Source organism: Gallus gallus, chromosome 1, assembly GCF_016699485.2.
Source record: "Gallus gallus isolate bGalGal1 chromosome 1, bGalGal1.mat.broiler.GRCg7b, whole genome shotgun sequence".
NCBI lineage: Eukaryota > Metazoa > Chordata > Aves > Galliformes > Phasianidae > Gallus > Gallus gallus.
The window spans coordinates 187,464,231-187,484,023 of NC_052532.1; the positions used below are offsets into that span (position 1 = coordinate 187,464,231).

The 19,793-nt window shown below is 37.4% G+C and overlaps 1 protein-coding gene across 1 annotated transcript; it reads left to right on the forward strand.

Annotated features, from left to right (window-relative positions):
• The first annotated feature begins 3,772 nt into the window (after positions 1-3,772).
• On the forward strand, positions 3,773-19,525 carry CHORDC1 (cysteine and histidine rich domain containing 1). Its single transcript, NM_001030832.2, has 11 exons — positions 3,773-3,904; positions 7,783-7,832; positions 9,580-9,636; positions 10,102-10,262; positions 10,801-10,901; positions 11,740-11,798; positions 12,867-12,937; positions 13,154-13,259; positions 14,088-14,207; positions 14,722-14,784; positions 15,478-19,525. The coding sequence occupies exons 1-11, from the start codon at positions 3,841-3,843 to the stop codon at positions 15,619-15,621; spliced, it is 996 nt and encodes a 331-aa protein (NP_001026003.1). The 5' UTR covers positions 3,773-3,840; the 3' UTR covers positions 15,622-19,525.
• The last annotated feature ends 268 nt before the right edge of the window (positions 19,526-19,793 follow it).

Genomic DNA, 19,793 nt, shown 5'->3' on the forward strand with positions numbered 1-19,793 from the left:
TTAGCAATTCTGTGTGAAAGACGTCCTGGCTTGCAGATAGCAGGACTCAATGCTCTTCCAGAAAAAAAAAAGCAGTAAAATACTGGTAGCAGCTTCTGCATTTTGAGAAGTTAAATGAAATATTCATTTTCTTTACAGATCCACATTTGCAGTGAAATGCTTTTGCTTCAAATGCACTTCTTGTATGAGTTCCATAAAGTATGTGTGTGATGGGATGACTTTTGACTGTTAGATATCCAGGGTGAATTTTAGCAGATGGAATGTTTGCACAAAATCTAGCTCAAAGAGAGACACAAATGTCTCTGCTATTAGCCAGAAAACACATACAGCATGTCAGGCTACGTGGAAGGCATTCAGTGTCCAAGGGATCGATGCAAGGAAAACGGACATGCTACCTTGCAGTGGCAGCTGACAGAGGATAACTTTACTAAAACATGATAGACCTAATGATGCATTTTCAAGCATCAAGCACATTAAGTAGACATTTCTGTCTGCCTAAAGCTGTCTTTGACAAAGAACTGCTCTGCAATCTATCCTTTGACAATTCAACAGCATCTTCTGCTCACGTATTCTGTTCATTTCACCCACCTTTTTGTTCTGAAGCAGCAAATACAGACTTGGTAGAGGCTTCCTACTTGATACAGAGTACCTTGAAATGAAAACTTAGCTAGCAAGTCATTAAAATATCAAAACATAGGTTTTAGAAATGTAAATGTTAAGAACAGTACACCATACCCCACAGTACTTGGATGGATAAGATGAGAATGCTTCACATGACAGTGGTCATCTCCAGGGGGTAGTAAGAAAATATATTTCATAGCTTCTCAGCATCACAGGATGGGCAGTAGCTCTGCAAACAAGGAGTGAACACACATTCCTTGTGGTACTAGTTCACTCTAAGTTCCACTTCGGTGAAAGCAGAAAGGACTGAGAAAAAGAAAATACAGTCATAACGGATGTGCTGCTGACACTTCAGTCTTTCCCAAATTAAAAAGGGTTTTCTCTGGGAAGAAGAGATTGATTTCCTCCACCACAACAAAATGTTTTTCACTGTGTCATAATCTACTTTGATCCCCAAGGTAACAAAGCACAGGTTTTTCCTGGAGCAAATCATAACTCAGTGATCTCCAGTAGTCCCTTCCAACTTAGGATAGGTAATCTGTGCTTGAAAGACACTCTGTCTCACACACATACACATATAAAACAAATACATATCATACAAAGCCAAACATAATTTCAAGATTTCCAGTGATGGAAAAATAGAAATCCTTGGAAACTTATTCCACAGATCAATCATCTCTTCTCTTAAGAATGTGCATTGTTTCTGGACTACAGGTGATGTATAGCTTCCCTTTCCAGACACTGATTTTTCAGAATCCTTCTCATTAATTTCAGTGACTCTATCAATAACAGCAATTTTCCATGGAATTATACAACAATCAAGTCTGACCCATCTCTAGAATTACTTCAGAAATCCCCATTATCAGAACAATTCTCATATTTTGTCATCAACACGGACCAGCAAAAAAAGTTGTGTTCTTACTGTCAGTATGGACTTGCACTGACAGATTATTTCCCACCCACTTTAGAAGTCTATTCAAATGTATAATTACAACTCCAGAGCAGCGGTACTTTCACATATGTATATCTGTTCACTGTAGAACACTGCTTCCAATTTTTTTTTTTTAGTGTAGAATTTCTGAGGTGAGAAATATAAAGTATACAGTATAACTGTAAAAAATGAAAAGAAAAAAAATATATATTAACACTTGAATCATTCACTGCTGCTCTACTAAGGCTTCTCAGAAAACCAATAAAAGAGTCAGTCATTAAAGACATCATAACAGTTTGGAAGACTTTGTAAATCAAAGGATAAAACTCATCAAAAATTCTATAGAAACTTTGAATGTTTTAAATGCTGGGGATCCAAAAACATTTAAAAGATACTGAGTATCATTTCAAATCTGCTAAAAAAAGAGGTTTCTACACAATAAATGTTCTACAGTCATAAACAAAGCTTTAAAATGTATTATTATACACGCAAGATATCAGTCCAAATCTTATTCGAACAGTTTACTCTCTGAATTTTCAGAAGTGGACTGAAAATCTCTTATGCCTTCCTCTAAGCACCAAAACTGCCTTTTGAAGCTATACCCAGTTCTGCGAGATGATTGCATGCTGTGAACTGCAGTGCTTCACGTAGGCAGATGATATGCAACTTCAAAAGACCCACTTAATTGCAAAACAGTATTCTCTTGTATGCTGTTGTGGGAAAAAGAACTGAGTCTGTTTAACACTATGTACAAAAAAGACAGATAAAGCTCGATAACCTTCACAGATAAAGCGTATGTGAACGTTAGTAACAAAAAAAAAAAAAAACCCATAGTTTTTTAATGTGATAAACTACAAAATTTTGAACTGTGAAACAAACACATTTTCAATGGATCTCCTTCTGGAAAATCTATGAGCAGACTTCTATACCACCGATGTAGTAACTAAGTGTGGATACTTCTGGGGAACTATGGATTTTCTACTTCATTTTTATCCCTTCATTTTTGTTTGTTAGTGTTTATAACAAACTCCATTACTAAGGCAATAAGAATGGTCCTGCTTAATCCAGCAAACATGTCAGAATAATAATGCATTTTTGAACTGTTCCCCAAATATTCTCAGGACTGGAATGAAAGAAATTGGTTCTTTCTCAAACAGAAGCATGATGCACACAATGGCTAAAATACAACCAGACACAGGAAGAGCACAACACTTTTTTTTTGCAGATGTAAATTATATTTTTCTTCTCATGTGGCACTTTTGTTGACAGCGTGTAAAGTGAATTTCAAGTTTTAAGAACAACTCTTGGCCCTAAGACAATACAAATGCCCTTGGTTTAATTCTGCTGTATGTTCCCATCAATCTTCTCCTTATAAACTAAGCTATCCAACAAGCAGAAACAATTGAAATGCTTTCATTGTGAATAAGAAAACGTAAGACTTAATTACACTGTTACTCATTCCCCTGTAAATTGCTATTACCACACCTTACATTAAAATACTCCTGCTAAAAAAAGACTACTTTTTTTTCTGCTTGGTTCAAAGCAGTTTATCCTATGGCAAGCCTCCATGGGAAGCTTTATTTTGACTGAGAGCTGAAGCAACCTCTCAGTCTCGATGGCTCTACCAAATATGATTTCAAATGATTTCAAAGAACTCTAAATTCCAGATACAGTTGTCCTCATTTCTGCACAAAGCAGGTAATCCCTACTACATGCTTTTTAAACTAAGTACACACATACTGGACTCCTAACAAGCAAAGCTCTAATTGCCATGTCTTCACATAGCCATATATTTCTGAGGTGACTACACAACCCTCAAACATAATTAAACCACCAGAGGCCGAGTCCCGTGACGGATTCAGCCTCAGACCGGTTCCTGGGCGTCTCCTAGTGACAAAGGAGCGCAGCTATTTGAAAACAACCCTACGCTCCTCATCACCTTCGACCCAATCAGCTACGAAGAGAACACAACCGCCATACCACACAACTTTCCCGCCCTACCGCTGCGCATGCGTCCCGCCCACTACGGTCCCCCCTCCTCCCCCCCTCCCAACCATGCGCATGCGCCCCACCATCTTTGGTTTCCCTTTACTCACGGCTCCCGCGCTGAGCGGTGGTACATGCGCAGTGGCTGCCGGTCGCTCTCCCCTTCCCCCGAAGCTTCGTGAAGCTTCCGGAAGGCTGCGGCCGGCTCCTTCCGCCGCATCGCTCCCACCCCCCGGCTTCCGGCTGCCGCATCCCGTTTCGCCGTGCTGCCGCTGCTCTCCTCAGCACCGCGGAACGCCGCCATGTCCTTGCTGTGCTACAACCGGGGCTGCGGCCAGCGCTTCGACCCCGAGACCAACACGGAGGGTGAGGACGGGGCAGGGGGTCCGTCACGGCGCTCCGTGTACCTCAGCTTCCGGCGCGGGGGGAGCAGTGCGGGGACCTGAGGGAGCCGGGGTGCCGGCAGCGGGCAGTGATGGGGCAGGCCCCGGCGGTACGCCGTCTGTGCTGCAGGCTGCTGCCTGCTGAGCGCCTGGAGCGCTTTTTTTGTGTGTGCTGCAACACGGCGCCGTTGCGGGCCTGCGGCAGCCGGATAGTGAAGGCCGGTGGAGCAGCGGCTGGGCCTTCAGGGCTGAGCCCCCAGCCTGGCTGGCCAGCGAGTGCCCGTCCTGGCCGCTTGGGTTGGAAAGGACCTTAAAGCCCAACCGGTTCTACTGCCCTGTTGTGAGCTGGCTGCCCCCTAACAGATCGGACTGCCCTGCCTGACCTGGCCATCCTCGTGGTTCCACAAGCTGCAGAGGGGGGGGGGGGGTCTGAGTTCTCAACAAGTTTTGCACTCATCTGATTCGCGAAGATTAATTTCTAGGATGGGCCTTTTGCATTAGCATAATTTCTAGTGATGCGTGAGTTTATTAGTAGGCTGATGTGATCTAACATGTGCGTACTCTGTGACTAAGAAATCACTGCGTAAAATGTTATTTTTCTGAGATAAATGCTTACAAAGAGAGGGGCAGCACTTTATGCAAGGCTTGGTAATGTTAGGAACAGCAAAAGTGGGCACAGTTTTGGAATGCTGCCATTCAGAAATCCTATCCCATCCCAGCTTGGCTCAAAAGGCAAAGTAGATAGGGTTTAGATAGGTTTTCTTACATCAGAGACTTTCATTAGGCCCTTATGACCTGTTCTCATTATTGTAACAACAGTTTTTCACTGTGTTTTCTGATGTGTGTGATGTAAGTTGGAGTGGACCAGACCTGATGGACATGGCCCTGTGCTAACTTTGATTGTGAGAGACAGCTTCCTACAATGAAGTTTATTCAGTAAGTGACTGGATCTTGGAGTTCCTATGTCCTAGCCTAAGCAGTTCTGATGATAAGTGTGTTTTTTCAAGAGTACTTGAGAAGACCAAGTCTAACATATTTTGCTGAAGGACAGTAATTAAAGCTTTCAGCATCACTGAACTTCGCTAAGATCAATAGGGTGATAGCTACTTAGGCATCTAAAAATCCTATTTAGCTGTGTTTAGCTGTCAGCTTCAAGTGTTTTAGAGCTGGGGAGAACATTTAAGTCGAACATACTGTAGGGATTAAGTGAAACACACATTAAACACCAAAATATGTATTCTTGTGATCTTTGATAAGCTTTATATTGATATAATCTATCACTTAAGCTTAGGATCAGTAGTTATCAGGAGGTTTTTATATTATTTTTTTTTTCCCAACAAAAACAGAAGATGAGGCCCACAGACCTCAAAGCTGTTATGGATGTATCACAATTTCAGCCTACAGAATAGATATCCCATAGCGATGATTGATGTAAGAGGCCTTTAATATTCTTGTTAGAATCAGAGGGCTGAAATAAGGTGCATATATTTTTCTGTAGAAACTGTCATTGTTTCCAAAAAATGATCAAGTGGCAATTGGCTGACACAAAGGACTCAGTGCCTCTTAAAGAGAAGCAGAAAAAACAGCCTGAGGGAAAGCATTAAAGGTATGACTACACAGGTGTGACTGAATGCAGTTATGAAATCATTTGCGGCATGTCTAGCAAGGTGCAAATTTAACATGCATTTCAAATACAGTAACAGCTAGCTAGATCCATACTGTTAGTGAGCTGTGTAGTGTGGGACATAGAACTTATCTTTCAAAAGGGGCAGTAGAGTTTTAGTTTATTTCTCTAGAAATTAATGACCATGTGGACATTTCTAATCCATTTCAATACCAGGTCCAATTTTGCCACTAATACAGTGGTGTAATGTAATACTTCTGTATAGGTTTGAAATCAATCTTGCTTATCTACAGTTGAAAAAGTGGTGCTCACAAAGAGGTGGAAGGTGTACACATATGTTTGTCTCATTTCCTCAATTTACTGCAACACTTTGGTTTAGGCCGCAGTTATAATCTTTGTTAATGCAGTTTTATTTGGTTTGTTGCCAGAGCTGGACTTATTTCATTTGTCAAGGGTATTGGTGTTGCACCTGCAGGATCAATGTGATCATAGAGCTGATGAAAACTTATTTGACATATTTCTGAGGTGGGGTGATGTAGAGTTGAAAACAGTGGTAGCCTAGATTTTTGGAGTTTGACCTTTCAACTTGGTTTAACTTTGGTCTACAGTATTCAAACTGTTACTTTAAAGTGCACCCTCTGATCATTGCCTTCCTCACAGCATTCTCTCAGCCTGAATCTGTCTTTGTGAACTGTTTAGAAGCTCTTCGCGTACACTATTTTTCCTATTATCTATTCTTTCCTATATCTATTATTCCAACAATAAGAAATAAAGTGGAATCAGCACCCTCTTGAACATGTTGACTTGCCAAGGAGCTGGAAGAATTATTATCATTAAGTTAAACGAACTTCCATTGCTTCTGGGCTGTAAATCACAGCTTGTGAAGTATTGGAGTGCTTCCACAGGGCAGCAGATCAGTTTGTAAGTTATATGTAGAAATACCTTACTTTGTCATCAAGAATTCAGCAGGATTCCATCGTAAATACCTTTAAGTTTGGACCACCTTTACTATTTTCTACTTTGCATGTAACAAACAGTATAAGAATGAGTAAGCAGGGATGTAGCAATAAAGTAATAGCAGACAGCAGTGTGTGCACTGTTAGACTGGAATTGATTTGGGTATCAAATTTTCATTTAAAGAAAAATGAGAATTTGTAGTACTTCCATCTACAGAAATGATTTGAGCAAGAGAGGAAATATTGATTGCTTTGAAAAGCATTTTTTTTTTTTTCTTAATGAGGGGTATTAACAGCAGTGGAGAGGTGAGTTGAAAAAACACTGAGTAGCACCCAAAGGCTGGAAGCTGAACTCATACAAATCAGAAATAGATCATGCTTTTACCCATTGAAGTGACTGCTGATGTGTGCCCTGCTCCCTTCTTCTCCCTTCTTCTTCTGTCCTAAAACGTGTTAACATGTTCATTTTGACTGAGGTAAGAAATGTCATCTTAAGGCAACTTGGCTTTCTGACCACATTAGTGCTTGAGACTTAAGCACTGAATATATGATGAAAGGAGATACTAAGCAAGAGAAAAAAGTTCTTCAAAATCCACATATATATTCTTTTATTTATATATATATATGTGTGTATGTATGTATAACAGTGATTTGTTTATAGTCCACTTAAAATCTGTAGGCAGAGTATTAATAAAATTACTTATTTTATTATTTGAAATGTGGTATTATGCACATTTGTGTTTTATGGAGGCTTATAAAAAAAAGTTACTGTTTGTGTCATTTTTAATTTTAGCTGTTTCTACGAAAAATAGAAATAAAAAACCAAATTGCTTTAAAGGCTAGAAGGTAGCTGGTACTTCCCATCTTGTTTTTGATTCATATCATTAAACTATCCATACAGTGTATGTCAGAAATGTTGCATAATGAAATCAATTATATTGCACTTGAAAAATACATATATTGAGTAAAAAGGAACGGTTGCTACATAAAAAACTGTAATGTTGATAAAAATCTATAAATATCCACAGTTCAGTTAATGGAAGAGGTATTTTAACAGTGTTTGTACGGAACCTAATAGCAATTGATAGTATTGACAGGACTAAATTGTGCATGTTGAAGATTGGCCTTCGACTTCTCAGACACTAGGAGACCACAAGCAGTGGTGGAAGAACAAGATAATTATCATAGATTTCAGTGAACTCATAGTGCTTATATGTTTGTGATCAAACAGATAAGAACTCTTGGTATGCCTGAATATTAATAATAGCCATTTTCTTCTAGATTCATGCACATACCATCCAGGTGTGCCAGTCTTTCATGATGCTCTCAAAGTGAGTATGCAAATGTCTTTTTTAGTCTTACCTTTTTTTCAGATATGTAAAACAGTGCACTTGTTTTCCTCTTTCTCTTTTCAAAGGCTGTGGGTCTGCCTTGTCTATCATTTTTGAGCAACCCCATGAAATTCCACAAAGCTGCAAAAGTTTAAAACTGTATCCATACTGTTTAAATTTCATACAAGTCCACATGCTTTGTGTTTCTATTCTTTGACTTCTGATGTCTCAACAATTTGATTAGGTCCTTTGAATAGATCTCTGGAGGTATTGAGAGGTATCTTGCTCTCTGTTAATTAACATGCTTGGAATTTAGACCAGCTGCGTGCAGTCTTATATGACTAGGGCACTAACACAAGTGTGACATTTGTCTACCGTAGAAAATAATTGCATTATATTAATCTGATAACCTGATACATTGGTTAAGTTGGGACTGCTCACCCACACCTCTGGTGTAACTGTCCAGTATTCTCAGGATAGCTCTTCAGTAATAAATTAAATATATCTGTGACTGGTGTGTGTGCTTTGGCCAACTGCATAGCCCACATTCCTTCTGCTGAACTGTTTTCCTGCTTCAGGATCTACTTGGTATATGCAGAATGCCTGTTGGTAATTACTTGACAGAGAACTGCGTAGGTAGGCCAAAACAGTACTGAAAATACTTCTAAACCATTCAGCGGGTTGGGAATCTGGTGTCCAGGACCCAGCACTGTTCAGAGTACTACTACAGATGAAGCATAAGTGGCCTTTCTTAGGATTTGGAACTGCTATTTAACTGGAGCAAGCAGTTTTTCATGGTATTTAGAAACTGCTTCTGCTGGCAGTATGTCTCATCCATGTTCAGACTTGTGGTGGTTTGGAGTACATGGAGGTACTTGTGTGCTGGCTAGCATGTTTTCTGTGAGCTGATGGTGATTTTGCTGTGCAGTACAATACAGTTTTAAAAAATAAATTGCCATAGTCTAAGGTTATAACTGTACTCATAATACAGTGCTTAAGACTTCTATGTAATTACAAGGACAAAAAATACAAAGATACCTCAAAAGACTGTGTTTGCGTTCTCTTACATGAGCATGGTTTGACTACTTCCCTCTCATCCCTGCTTTCCTAACTCTAGGCCTAATTAAGTTTATCATAATTTTCTAGGTTTTCTTCCTAATGTGGATTGTAGGTAATCCAAGTGAGCAGGGATTAACGTTTTACCTCTTGGACTGTGTAAATAGTGAATATTTTAAGGATATTCTCAAACCATGTACTTAAAAGCCAGTGCCTTGCTGCTTCAGCTCTCAGTGTGGTGGGAGAGTCTATCTGCAGTGCAGATCTCCAGAATTGTGGAGGGAAATGAGCACTTGAGAGATCTGACTGATCCTCAAGGAAAGAAAAAGTCTCTTCGTTTTGTACAGGGTACAAAAGTACCTTTTGCCACAAGTGAGTGTAGTCTCAAGTACAATATTTGTTTGTTCTTCTCAAATCTTAACTTTAGGGTTGAAGTAACATTTCTGCTTTCTCTCATATGGAGTTGGCACCTAACTGTCATGGAAATATTGCTTCATGTTCAGTGAATTCTCTGATTAAGGCAACATGAATGAACTAGAAATGGCAGATGGGACAGCTATCTTTGGCTTCTAAAAATGCAGGGGATTGACAATATTGTCCCATCTTGTAAAAGAATAGAACCGGTCTTTCAGAAGCTGCAGCTAAACAGGGTAATGACACTTGTTCTATTTTTGCTCCAAATTGTTTATAGGGTTGGTCGTGCTGTAAGAGAAGAACAACAGACTTCTCTGACTTCTTAAGCATTGTGGTATGTATTCATGTTTATTTACAGTTATTACACTTGTCAAATCACAGCGATAAATACTAAGTGGTACATCTGCTTACATGTTTAAAGTTTGCTTACTTGCTTTACAGCTATCTTAAATCTTGGATACACTGCTTTTCTTGCTCGAAAGTTGTATCTGTGTCTTATGTTTCAAGCTTTAATAGATGTGCTTTGTTTTCTCAAAACTTATTTCCACTTGTTAGGAATTAAGTACAAATATTTTTTTTCCTTAACTGTGAAAAATATGCATTTTTCTTTAAAGTACATCCAAATGAAGGTATTTTCTGTCATAATTGTAGGATTGCCTTTCTAGCCAATGTTATGTGTGGGCTAAAGTGGAAGGTGAATCTGAAGATATACAAGAACTTGCTGCACTTTTTGATAAATGTGCACAAAAAATAAACTGCATATATGTATGGGTATAAAAACATATGCTTTCCCTGATAGGGCTGTACGAAGGGTCTCCATAATAGTGAGAAACCTCCTGAGCCTGTTAAACCAGATGTCAAAAGTACCACTGAGCGAAAAGAGCTAGCTGAACTGAAACCCAAATTTCAGGAACACATCATTCAAGCACCAAAACCACTGGAAACTATTAAAAGACCAAGGTATTGTATACAAAACCTGTTTTTTTCCCCCAGATTTGCGGTTGATTTGCCAAATTAAGGCTTATTTGATTATTAGGTGTTACTCATCTCATATAGTGTAAGAATTCCCAAATAGTTTGGTTTTGATAGCCGTGATAATGTTATGTCTGGCTTCAAAGTGAGCTAAAAGAACTCTGTTGAAGACAAGGTAGTGGTGGATTGCTGAGCATTTAGCTTCATGGCAAACCAAAATTGCAGTGTAAAGCTCTGTAGCTTAGAAAGTGTTTTGTAGTAGTGTTTATGGTTTGATATGTTCTTAACACATGTTAAGATGTTTGTATGTAGATTCCTTAATCTCTGATTTGTTTTCATTGTACAGTACTTAGGATTTGTTGTTGAAAGGCATTTGAAATTTCTAATCTGTAAGGAATGTGGTTTGTTACTGTAAGGGAGATTAGAAAGGAAGGGCCTTGTCACAATATTAAAAGTTACTGCTGTTGTCTTTTGTAAGTTATTTTCCATGAAGTTGACATGAATACATGGACATTTTTTCTTTTAGCCCAGATGAGCCAATGACAAATTTGCAACTGAAAGTGTCAGCTTCCTTGAAGCAAGCACTGGATAAACTGAAACTCTCATCAGAAAACGAAGAGAAAAAAGGTAAGGATGTAAGGAAATTAAGTAGATATGTGATACTTACTGTCAGACAAATAAATTATTTCTGTTGTTGTTGTCTCTTTTTGAGGCAATTATTTGACAAGATTATTAATGTTCTCAGTAATCTGGGAAATAACTTTCCGTCTGTAGAATTATAATCCAAGTTAAATGTGAACAGTGTGGAAATTTGGGTAGTAGGAGCAATATGTTCCCACTGCAATTATTGGAGCTGCTCATTCATAACGGGTGTCATTCCCCTGAAAACTGGTTGGTTCTCCCTTGTCTGCTTTTCCTCTTTTTATCCCACTGATCACTTCAAATTTAATTCCTTTAGAGACACTAGAATTGCTAAATTCAATCTATGTGCATTTATGGCAATTTTATACCCTTTTATGTTTTAGCAAAAACTGTCATTTAGCTTTCCTTTGTACTTTGTATTCAGATTCTTTGCTTGTGTCTATTTATAGGCAGCAATTGGAACCTTTTATAGTCTTAGTCTTTTAAAACCAAGCATAATGAGTGATTGGCGTCTTCTGATTGTTTCTCTTTGTGTATGATTGTAGTAATCCTTTTCATCCTTATTTTTTTTCTTCCGCTTAAAACAGTGTGAATGTATAGAAGCTAAAATCTGAGGCAGAGATAATGAAGTTATTGGAATGTTAGCATAATTTCTGTTTCTTTGTACCCTTCTGGAAGACTTCAATAACATGCAGAAGTTGCTGTTTTCTTTTTTTTTTTTTTTAATCTACTCCTTAATTCCTTTAAATTCTCCATAGTAGCAAAATGTTTTGTACATTGTAAACTTGAGCTGCTTTTTTGTCTAATACGATTTTGTTTACAGAGGAGGACAGTGATGAAATCAAGATAGGGACGCCATGTAAAAATGCAGGCTGTTCAAAAGTAAGTAATTCAGTTCCACCTTTATGCCCTCTTCCTAAACTATTATATGCAGAGTTCTGTTCTGGTTTTTGTTTGTTCTTTTTTGTTTGTTTCTGCTATGGATTGACTGGAAATAGGATAAAGTGCACTTGTCTTAGCAAATATACAGTTGTTAACATACATTAGTATTGACACACGTGGGCTGTTTTGTATTGCGCATGCAATAGGTCTTAAGATTTCTTTCTTTTGTTATCCATCCTGAACTTCTAATTAGTAAGCTTACCAAACATACAATGCTGAAGCATTTACCTTAAAATGCTAAATAAAATATTGGTAAGAAGTGACTTATTGTTAACACTTGAATTGCTCTTATGTACTTACATACCAGTATACTCTTCATTAGCATTTCCAGATAATGCCACTTAGCGCTTCCCGCCCAAAGAATTCCCGAAGAACATTTTAACACTTTTCTTTTATCACTGAAATTAGCCTTTTTATTACATTCTCATTGGAACAGACAATTATGGAGTGTTTTTGCTGCCACCCTTGTTATATGTACAGAAAAGTAGAATTTAAGTAGGTAATCCACTTTACATCTGACAAATGTGGGCTCTTGGCTGAAACTCTGGTGGGAGAGGAATTCATGTAATTCACTTGTTTGTATAAGAAGTTGTTAGGAAGAGCTGAGGTGGTATTCAGTGTCCGAGATGTATGTTTGATTTACTTTCTTTTGAGAATCCATGTTTTCTATGAATGTCAAGTTTATTATAAGTACTTTCTCTGAATTTTCAGAGTATTTTTCAAGTGGCCTCTGTGAATATAAATGGTGACACCAATACTGTATTCCATTGAAGCAATACAAAGCATAGCTTGTAAGAATGGTGTGCCAGGGAAGCTTTTGTGAGAGGAGATAGCTTTTCAAAATAATAATTCCAATTGGACTTGGATTAACTGCTGGAAAGCTTTATCTTATTTTGTTCAGTGTTCTTTTTGTGGGTTCTGTTTTGTTTTCTTTTTGTTGTTTTCTTTTTTGCTTTCATTCATCTTTGGTCCACCTTGCTCTAACAGTAAAATGCTTTGTTTCACTAGACATACCAAGGACCACACAGCACTGAAGAAGTATGTCAGTACCATTCTGGTGTGCCTATATTTCATGAGGGGTTAGTATTCTGTTTAATTTTTTAATTAGTCTTTAATCTGCTACTGCTCTTGTTGTAGATGTTGTCTTGTATTCATCCTGTATTTTTTACAATCAAAAATAGTAATGACTGAAAAACGTCTACTAAATTAATAGTAATTCTACTTAAAGGAACGATACTATTCACAGTAGGGTCCTAAAGGCTGCTTTTTAATTACTTTCTTTGCAAACTTTAAAGGATGAAGTACTGGAGCTGCTGTAAAAGGAAAACATCTGACTTCAATACGTTTTTAGCCCAAGAGGGCTGCACAACGGGAACACATGTATGGACTAAAAAGGATGCGGTGAGTACCGTTAGCATTGCCTTATGCAGCTAGTTATTGTAAGCTTTCAGTACTGAAATGTAGTTCGTAGGTTGTTTGAGCTTTTACCACTGTTGAGCTGCTTTATATCATTACCTATGAAATAATATGTAAGATATTGTGCACAGCATGGCTGGACAAAAAAGGAATTTGAAATGATCTGTGGTAGTACTCTATCACAAGTAGGCTTCTGTCTTTCTTTGCCTTAATGCATATATGAAAGTAAAAGTGTTCTTGGCAAATTCAGCTTTAATAGAAAGGCTTACTGTTGGATGCAGCTTAACACACATTTCTTATTAATATATTCTTGATTGCTGAGATAAATACAGTTTGATGCAGCAAACATAAGTGTCACTTAACAAAAGAAAATCAAAGATTTCTTACAGAAGATGTGATTCTGTTACCTCATTTTATAATGACTGCTTTCCAGGTGCTTTACTTCCTCACTCACAAAATCGCTGCTTGCTTTTAAGATTTGCTTGTATTTAAGCAGTGGTTTCAGATACATAAATAACAAACAGAAAATGTGAAGTGATAAACGTAAGCAAGAAAGTAGCCTTGTAAAGCAGTTACTCAAACTATCCCAGGTATTTATACAAACTGGGAGAAGATCTTCTTGAGAGCAGCCCTGCAGAGAAGTACTTGGGGATCCTGGTAGATGAGAAGCTTTTTGATAGGAAAATTTCACCTGGGCACGTAGTCATATCCTAGCTACGTTTATTGGCTGTTGAAATAGCCCTAGGATTTTATCCTAGCATTGTAGAAAATACTTCTGAGTTTGTTTTTTTCCATGACCTTTTCTTTATATAGGGAAAGAAAGTAGTTCCATGCAGGCATGATTGGCATCAGACTGGAGGAGAAGTGACTGTTTCTATATATGCTAAGAACTCTGTTCCTGATCTGAGCTATGTAGAAGCAAATAGCACTATGGTGAGTATCTACCTTAAGATGTCATTCTTGACCCTTGTGTTTAATTATATGTAGTTAGAGTTTTTTTCCTTTCTGTTGAGACATGTACTTTGACTCTTTTTTTAAAGGCTGCAAAAAATCTTTAATTAGACTTCTGCAGTTAAATCCCTTATGTAATGGACTTCCATTGGCATATGTGTAAATAATTACAGATTTGTAATTTCATTGTGTTTGACTTAAAATAACTGAATATTATTCTTGGTGGTATGTGGTTTCACAGGGAGTGCTAAAATGGTGTTTCTGTGATTTCTTGCTCTTCTGTAGAAAATGCAACAATTTTCAGTATGTGCACGCTCTGGTACTATATCACAATCTTGTAGAATGTATTTCCACTTCTGTGTGTGTGACAATTTGATCATTTTTCATGTAGGATCTGAGTCCTAATGTAATACATTCTACTTAAGCATACTTAAGCGTAGTTGAGGTGCTTCATATTCTTAGTCTGACTAAATTTTCTGGTGTTTTTCCTCTTAAGTTAAATATCCATATTGTATTTGAAGGAGAAAAGGAGTTTCATCGCAATGTGAAATTATGGGGAGTAAGTATAAGAATTATTTTTCTATTAAAAAAAAACAAACACAGCAAAACACACAAACCTTCAGATGCTTCTCTTTAAAAGCTGTTTATTTTTCATGCTTTCTTTGCTTATTGAAAGAAATTCGATTGCATATTATTCAATAATTGAATTCAAATCTAAAGCTAATGCCCTGAGTGACTATTTGACTTTTCTTAAAGCAGCAGGTTAGACGAGGTGACTTCTTGAAATTCCTTCTGAGTCAATCTATCCTAAGATCTAATCCTGAATATGATAGTTGTGTTACAGAAAACTTTACAGAAAGGGTTCTTAAGTACTGGAATAGGCTCCCGAGGGTAGTGGTTGAGTCACCATCCCTGGATGTGTTTAAAAACCATTTGGATGTGGTGCTCAGGGACATGATTTAGCAGAGGGCTGTTAGAGTTAGGGTAGCGTGGTAAAGTTGTGGTTGAACTTGATAATCTTTAAGGTCTTTTTCAACCTGAGTGATTCTATGATTCTATGTGTGTATTGTATGCCCAGACACATGTTTGTAGCTTGAGAATGGGAGAGAGCTGTTTTTCTCCAGATAAGAGGGAATTTCATCTACCTAAATATTTGCTTATGTCTAATGACAAGATACTCTTCCTAACTTGATTCCAAACCTCTGAACGTCTGTTTCTTGAGGCAAAGTGTGAAATATGTTTTCTGTTTCAGGTAATTGATGTAAAGAGGAGTTACGTGAACATGACGGCTACAAAGATTGAGGTTTCTATGCGAAAAGCAGAGCCTCTATTATGGGCCAGTCTTGAATTACCGGTATCCAATACCCAACAAACAAATGAGAATTCAGATCAATAATAATTCCAAGAGACGAGATTTCCTATTGTGAAGTGGTGACTTGCTACTGTAATCAAGTATTTAATTTTTATATAGTTTTTTTTAATGTTAGATCTTGTTCCATTCTACAACAAAGTTTTAATGCACAGCGAATGGAAGTGTCAACTTCAAGAGTAATAGCTATTTCTTCCGCTCTTGCTCCCATGAAAATATTTATTATAGTTGGAGTGTCTCCATGAGGATTTAAAATAAGAGCTATTGCCTTCTGCTTACAACCTTATCTACTATGCACTGACCATGCAAGCAGATGTGCTGTCAGTCTGCAGTGTATGTTAATTTTCCAAGTGCTGTGTTTAGACTGGGTCTCTTTGGTAGTACACGTTAGAAGTCTTCATTATGAAGCACACAGTTTTAAAGGGAAAAAAAGCCTGACTTTTTGAAGTGATGAACATGCAATTCCACATGTAAATTAAAAATACACATGAAAGTAAATGTTAAAAAGCACTTGTAGACTTCTGTTTTTGTCCACTGGAACTAATGTTTGTTTCAATACCTGTTGGCTGTAAAGGGATGGAATAAAAGTATTTTGATAAGAGTTTCAGTACTTCCTGACTCTTGCTGTCTTTCAAGCATAAACACAAGAGATCAAATTAAAATAAAAACAAAGGTGGCAAGAGAAGATATTTCTTACTCTTGTACCATTGCTGTTTGATTTGTTAAATGTCAAAGTCGGGGTGGTAAAATGAATAACAATACCTCAACTTTGGAAAACATACAAACTGTAAAATGTTATAAAACTGCCAAACTACTGTATGTATTTCACAGCATCTTTAGAATTTGTGCTCTGTCCTATCCCACAACGTTCAACATCTTGAATATTTTCAGTGTGAATGTCTATAGTAGGAGAGGGCAGTACACAATGCAGGTGTCTCAGGAAAATTATTTTGATAGAGATACCCATTCTCTTGTTCCTGAGGATAGTGATGTGAGAACTAAATTTACCGAGCAAGTTTTAGGAGAAACAAACAACAAACATTAAAATGTCTGTCTCAAATAATAAGTGTACCATGGAAATAAAATATTTTAAAAGTACCTTTTCTTTTGAAGAAGCATAAGCAAAACTAAGAAATCCAGACCTTAGATTTGTTTCCAGTTCTGCAGCATTTAGGATATGTGGCTGAAAGCAGGGTAGTTCTACAGATGAGGCTTTGACCTAAGCAAAAACTCATGCACTAATGTTGCTTTCTCTTTCTGCTTGCAAAAGCAATTTTGGGTTGCAGTTGAAAGAGGAAAAAAGAAATGTTTTTATGTGTAAGTTAAGCAAAATATATAACATTATTGTGCTAAAACTTAAGCAGCTCTATTGACCACAAAATGTGCTGATGCTCATCTGCCTCCCTTTGATAGACCTGATATCCAAGAGAAATGGAGAATGCAGGAAAAGCATTCAGAAATTAAGTAGGGATTTCTAAGACTCCTACTGTTTTCCAGCAGGTATAATTTGAGGTGAGTCCAGAGTTCTGCCTCTAGCAGTATTTAAATCCCTGAAGTAGTAGCAAACACTTTACCTAATAAACTGCCCCTCACACCAATGTTAAAATGTGTTTTGATGCTTCTTTACCCGTTTCCTCATCGACTTAGAGGAACTGTGGTTGCTTGGCCCTAATTAAAAGTTCTAGCTCAAAATTTTACATGACAGATTAAACTGAATTCGAATAATGCCTTTTTCAAAATTATTTTTGTTTAAGGGTCTGATGCTGTGAAGTGGTATAGTACAAGCTTATGGAAGCATAGGCCTGCAAGTGGGCCTCTAAAAATTGTTCCAGTGTTCCCCCGTGTGTTCTGAGCCAACAGTTGGAGCTCTTATTAGTCCAGTGCTAAGAAAAACGACTTAAGTGGATGAATAATTCTAAACAGCTCTAGCTATCAGCATGCCATCTATGTTCTTGCATGCAGAAGTCTGAACTTGGGCAATATTTAAACATCAGGATAAAATTCTTATTAAATAAGCTGGTTAAAATGTCTGTCTACACGTGTGGCTATATAAATGCTGTAAATGTATCATCTTTTCTGCATTTTATAATTGCAGCATCATATGCTGTGAGTTACACTGTAAAAATCCTTTTTAAAGGACTACAAGGGAAAGTGAATTTCATCAGGAAAAAAATCTCTTTTTAAGCAATTCACATGGCCTGAGTGCATTTAACCCTTAACTTGTGAAAATCTGAGTGAATGGACTTCCTGCTTTTAATGCTGTAGCTTTTGAGACCCTGTAACTACTTGTCTCTTTGAAACTAGATTCTGCTGGGAGCTGGATCAGCTTGGTAGTGAATGGATGAAAGCTCCTACAGACATGGTCTTCAGTTGTGCTTTAGTATTTTCTCTGATTCCTTCCACTTTTTCTCTGTTGTTCATACTCATCAGAGAACTCTACAAATGCTTCAGGAATTGCATAATGATTTTTTTTCACATCAGTGATGATGTAAACACTTTTAAATAGCACCTGTTTAAGAAAACAAGCAAACAAAAAATCCCAGCTTAGATGAGGCAAGAAGGTCTAGGTTTTACCAATAACAGCCCAATTCTCCATGGCTGATGGCATTCAAAATAGGAGGACAGTATGGATTGTGCTAAGTATCTTAATCACATTCTTTGCAACTTTTTAAATTCTTTTGGGTTTAGCCATTATCAAGGTACAGAAACTTGCTGAATTTACTTGCTGAATCTGAGTGCTTTGAGCAGATTATTGTTGCTCGGAACGATCTTTAGCACACTGATGTCTGACATCTTCACATGGCTACTGAGAGCTGACACTTCAGTGGTATGTGGGTTTGATTGTGACTTTTATTAGTAAATGAGGGGGAAAAAAAAGGTGTAGTATACCAAATGAATCAATACTTCTCCAAAGCAAGATTTGGTAGCTAAGCTGAACATTTTTTGCTCTACCTTGTTTAATAATGGTGAAATTCAGTAGTGCAAACAAATATATACTGGGTTAAATGCAGTTTAATTTATCCTCTTTTCCATGTTCTTGGTCACTGTGCTGTATTGAACAAGTTGGTTAAGGGTCTAACTATAATTTTATAATTTGTAAGACTTCAAACCCGTACCGTAGCACTCTGTACCTTATATAACACAGTGTTACGTGTCTCAGATATAACTGTCCAGGTGCATGTAAAGCATCTTCTTCATAATGTGTTTTTAATAAGAAAAGCAGTATGTGTATGTACCAATTTGTGACAAATTCTAATCTTTCCCTTCATGTTCAGGCCCATTTTCCTAACTACTGTTACTCTGTGTATCTAGAACAGAACATTCCTTGGATGTATTTTACTTTTAATGCTAGCACTGTTAAGCACTGGGCTGTTCAGCTGCTCTGACGTTTTACATGGCACTGATGTAACTTCACAAAAAACCTTCCATCTGATGATCTTCTGGAGCACTTGCACTATCAAGTCACCATTTCAGTAATTTAGGGACTAGTTCTATTTTGAATAGAATTTTGCCTTGAGAAAAACAGCTACTTACTCTATGTAACAATGCATTTTTTGCTTGCATTCTTTAAAAATGGCATGATTATTGGTTAAATACTGTACCCGTTGATCAATGGTTTTTCCCTATTGCTACTGTTTTTGTTGGTTTTTTTTTTTTTTTTTTTTTGTCTCTGTTCAGGAAAGAGAGAGATCCTATTTAAAGTAATGAGTTACGTGTCTGGAACACTGTTTGAAGGCGCTGATAATTTTGTCGTTATAAATAAGAGTCTTGAATTACGGTTGGGGGAGGGTAGAAAACGTCCTTTTGCATGGTTATTTGATTCTGCACATTCATAAAACTTTAATGCAGAAATTAATCTCATGTCTTCATTTTCTTCTTTTTTTTTTTTCCTAAATTTATTCAATAAAATTCTTATTACATGCTGGTTAAACTTGGATTTTTTGACTTACTTTGTTGTAGGAGAGAACTTCTCTGGATTTGTAACACAGTTGTTAACATGCTGTGGGCATTATCCACATGTTGGTCTGTCTGTGAGGGGTACAGTGGCCAAGGGGTTCAAACATCCAGTGATGTTCATCAAATCAACATTTGCAGTTGAACTGCTGACCATTTTATTTTCTCAGTAGCATGATCAGGAATGAAGACACTGCTGTCCTTGAGTGCCATTAAGTGTGCATTTGTTGTCAGTCTTTTGATCC

Bases quoted from the DNA above. Each gene is read 5' to 3' on its own strand.
- CHORDC1 (NM_001030832.2), top strand. From the start codon at position 3,841: ATGTCCTTGCTGTGCTACAACCGGGGCTGCGGCCAGCGCTTCGACCCC. The intron at 7,833-9,579 runs GTGAGTATGCAA...AATTGTTTATAG, and splicing joins TCTTTCATGATGCTCTCAAA to GGTTGGTCGTGCTGTAAGAG. The intron at 12,938-13,153 runs GTTAGTATTCTG...CAAACTTTAAAG, and splicing joins GTGCCTATATTTCATGAGGG to GATGAAGTACTGGAGCTGCT.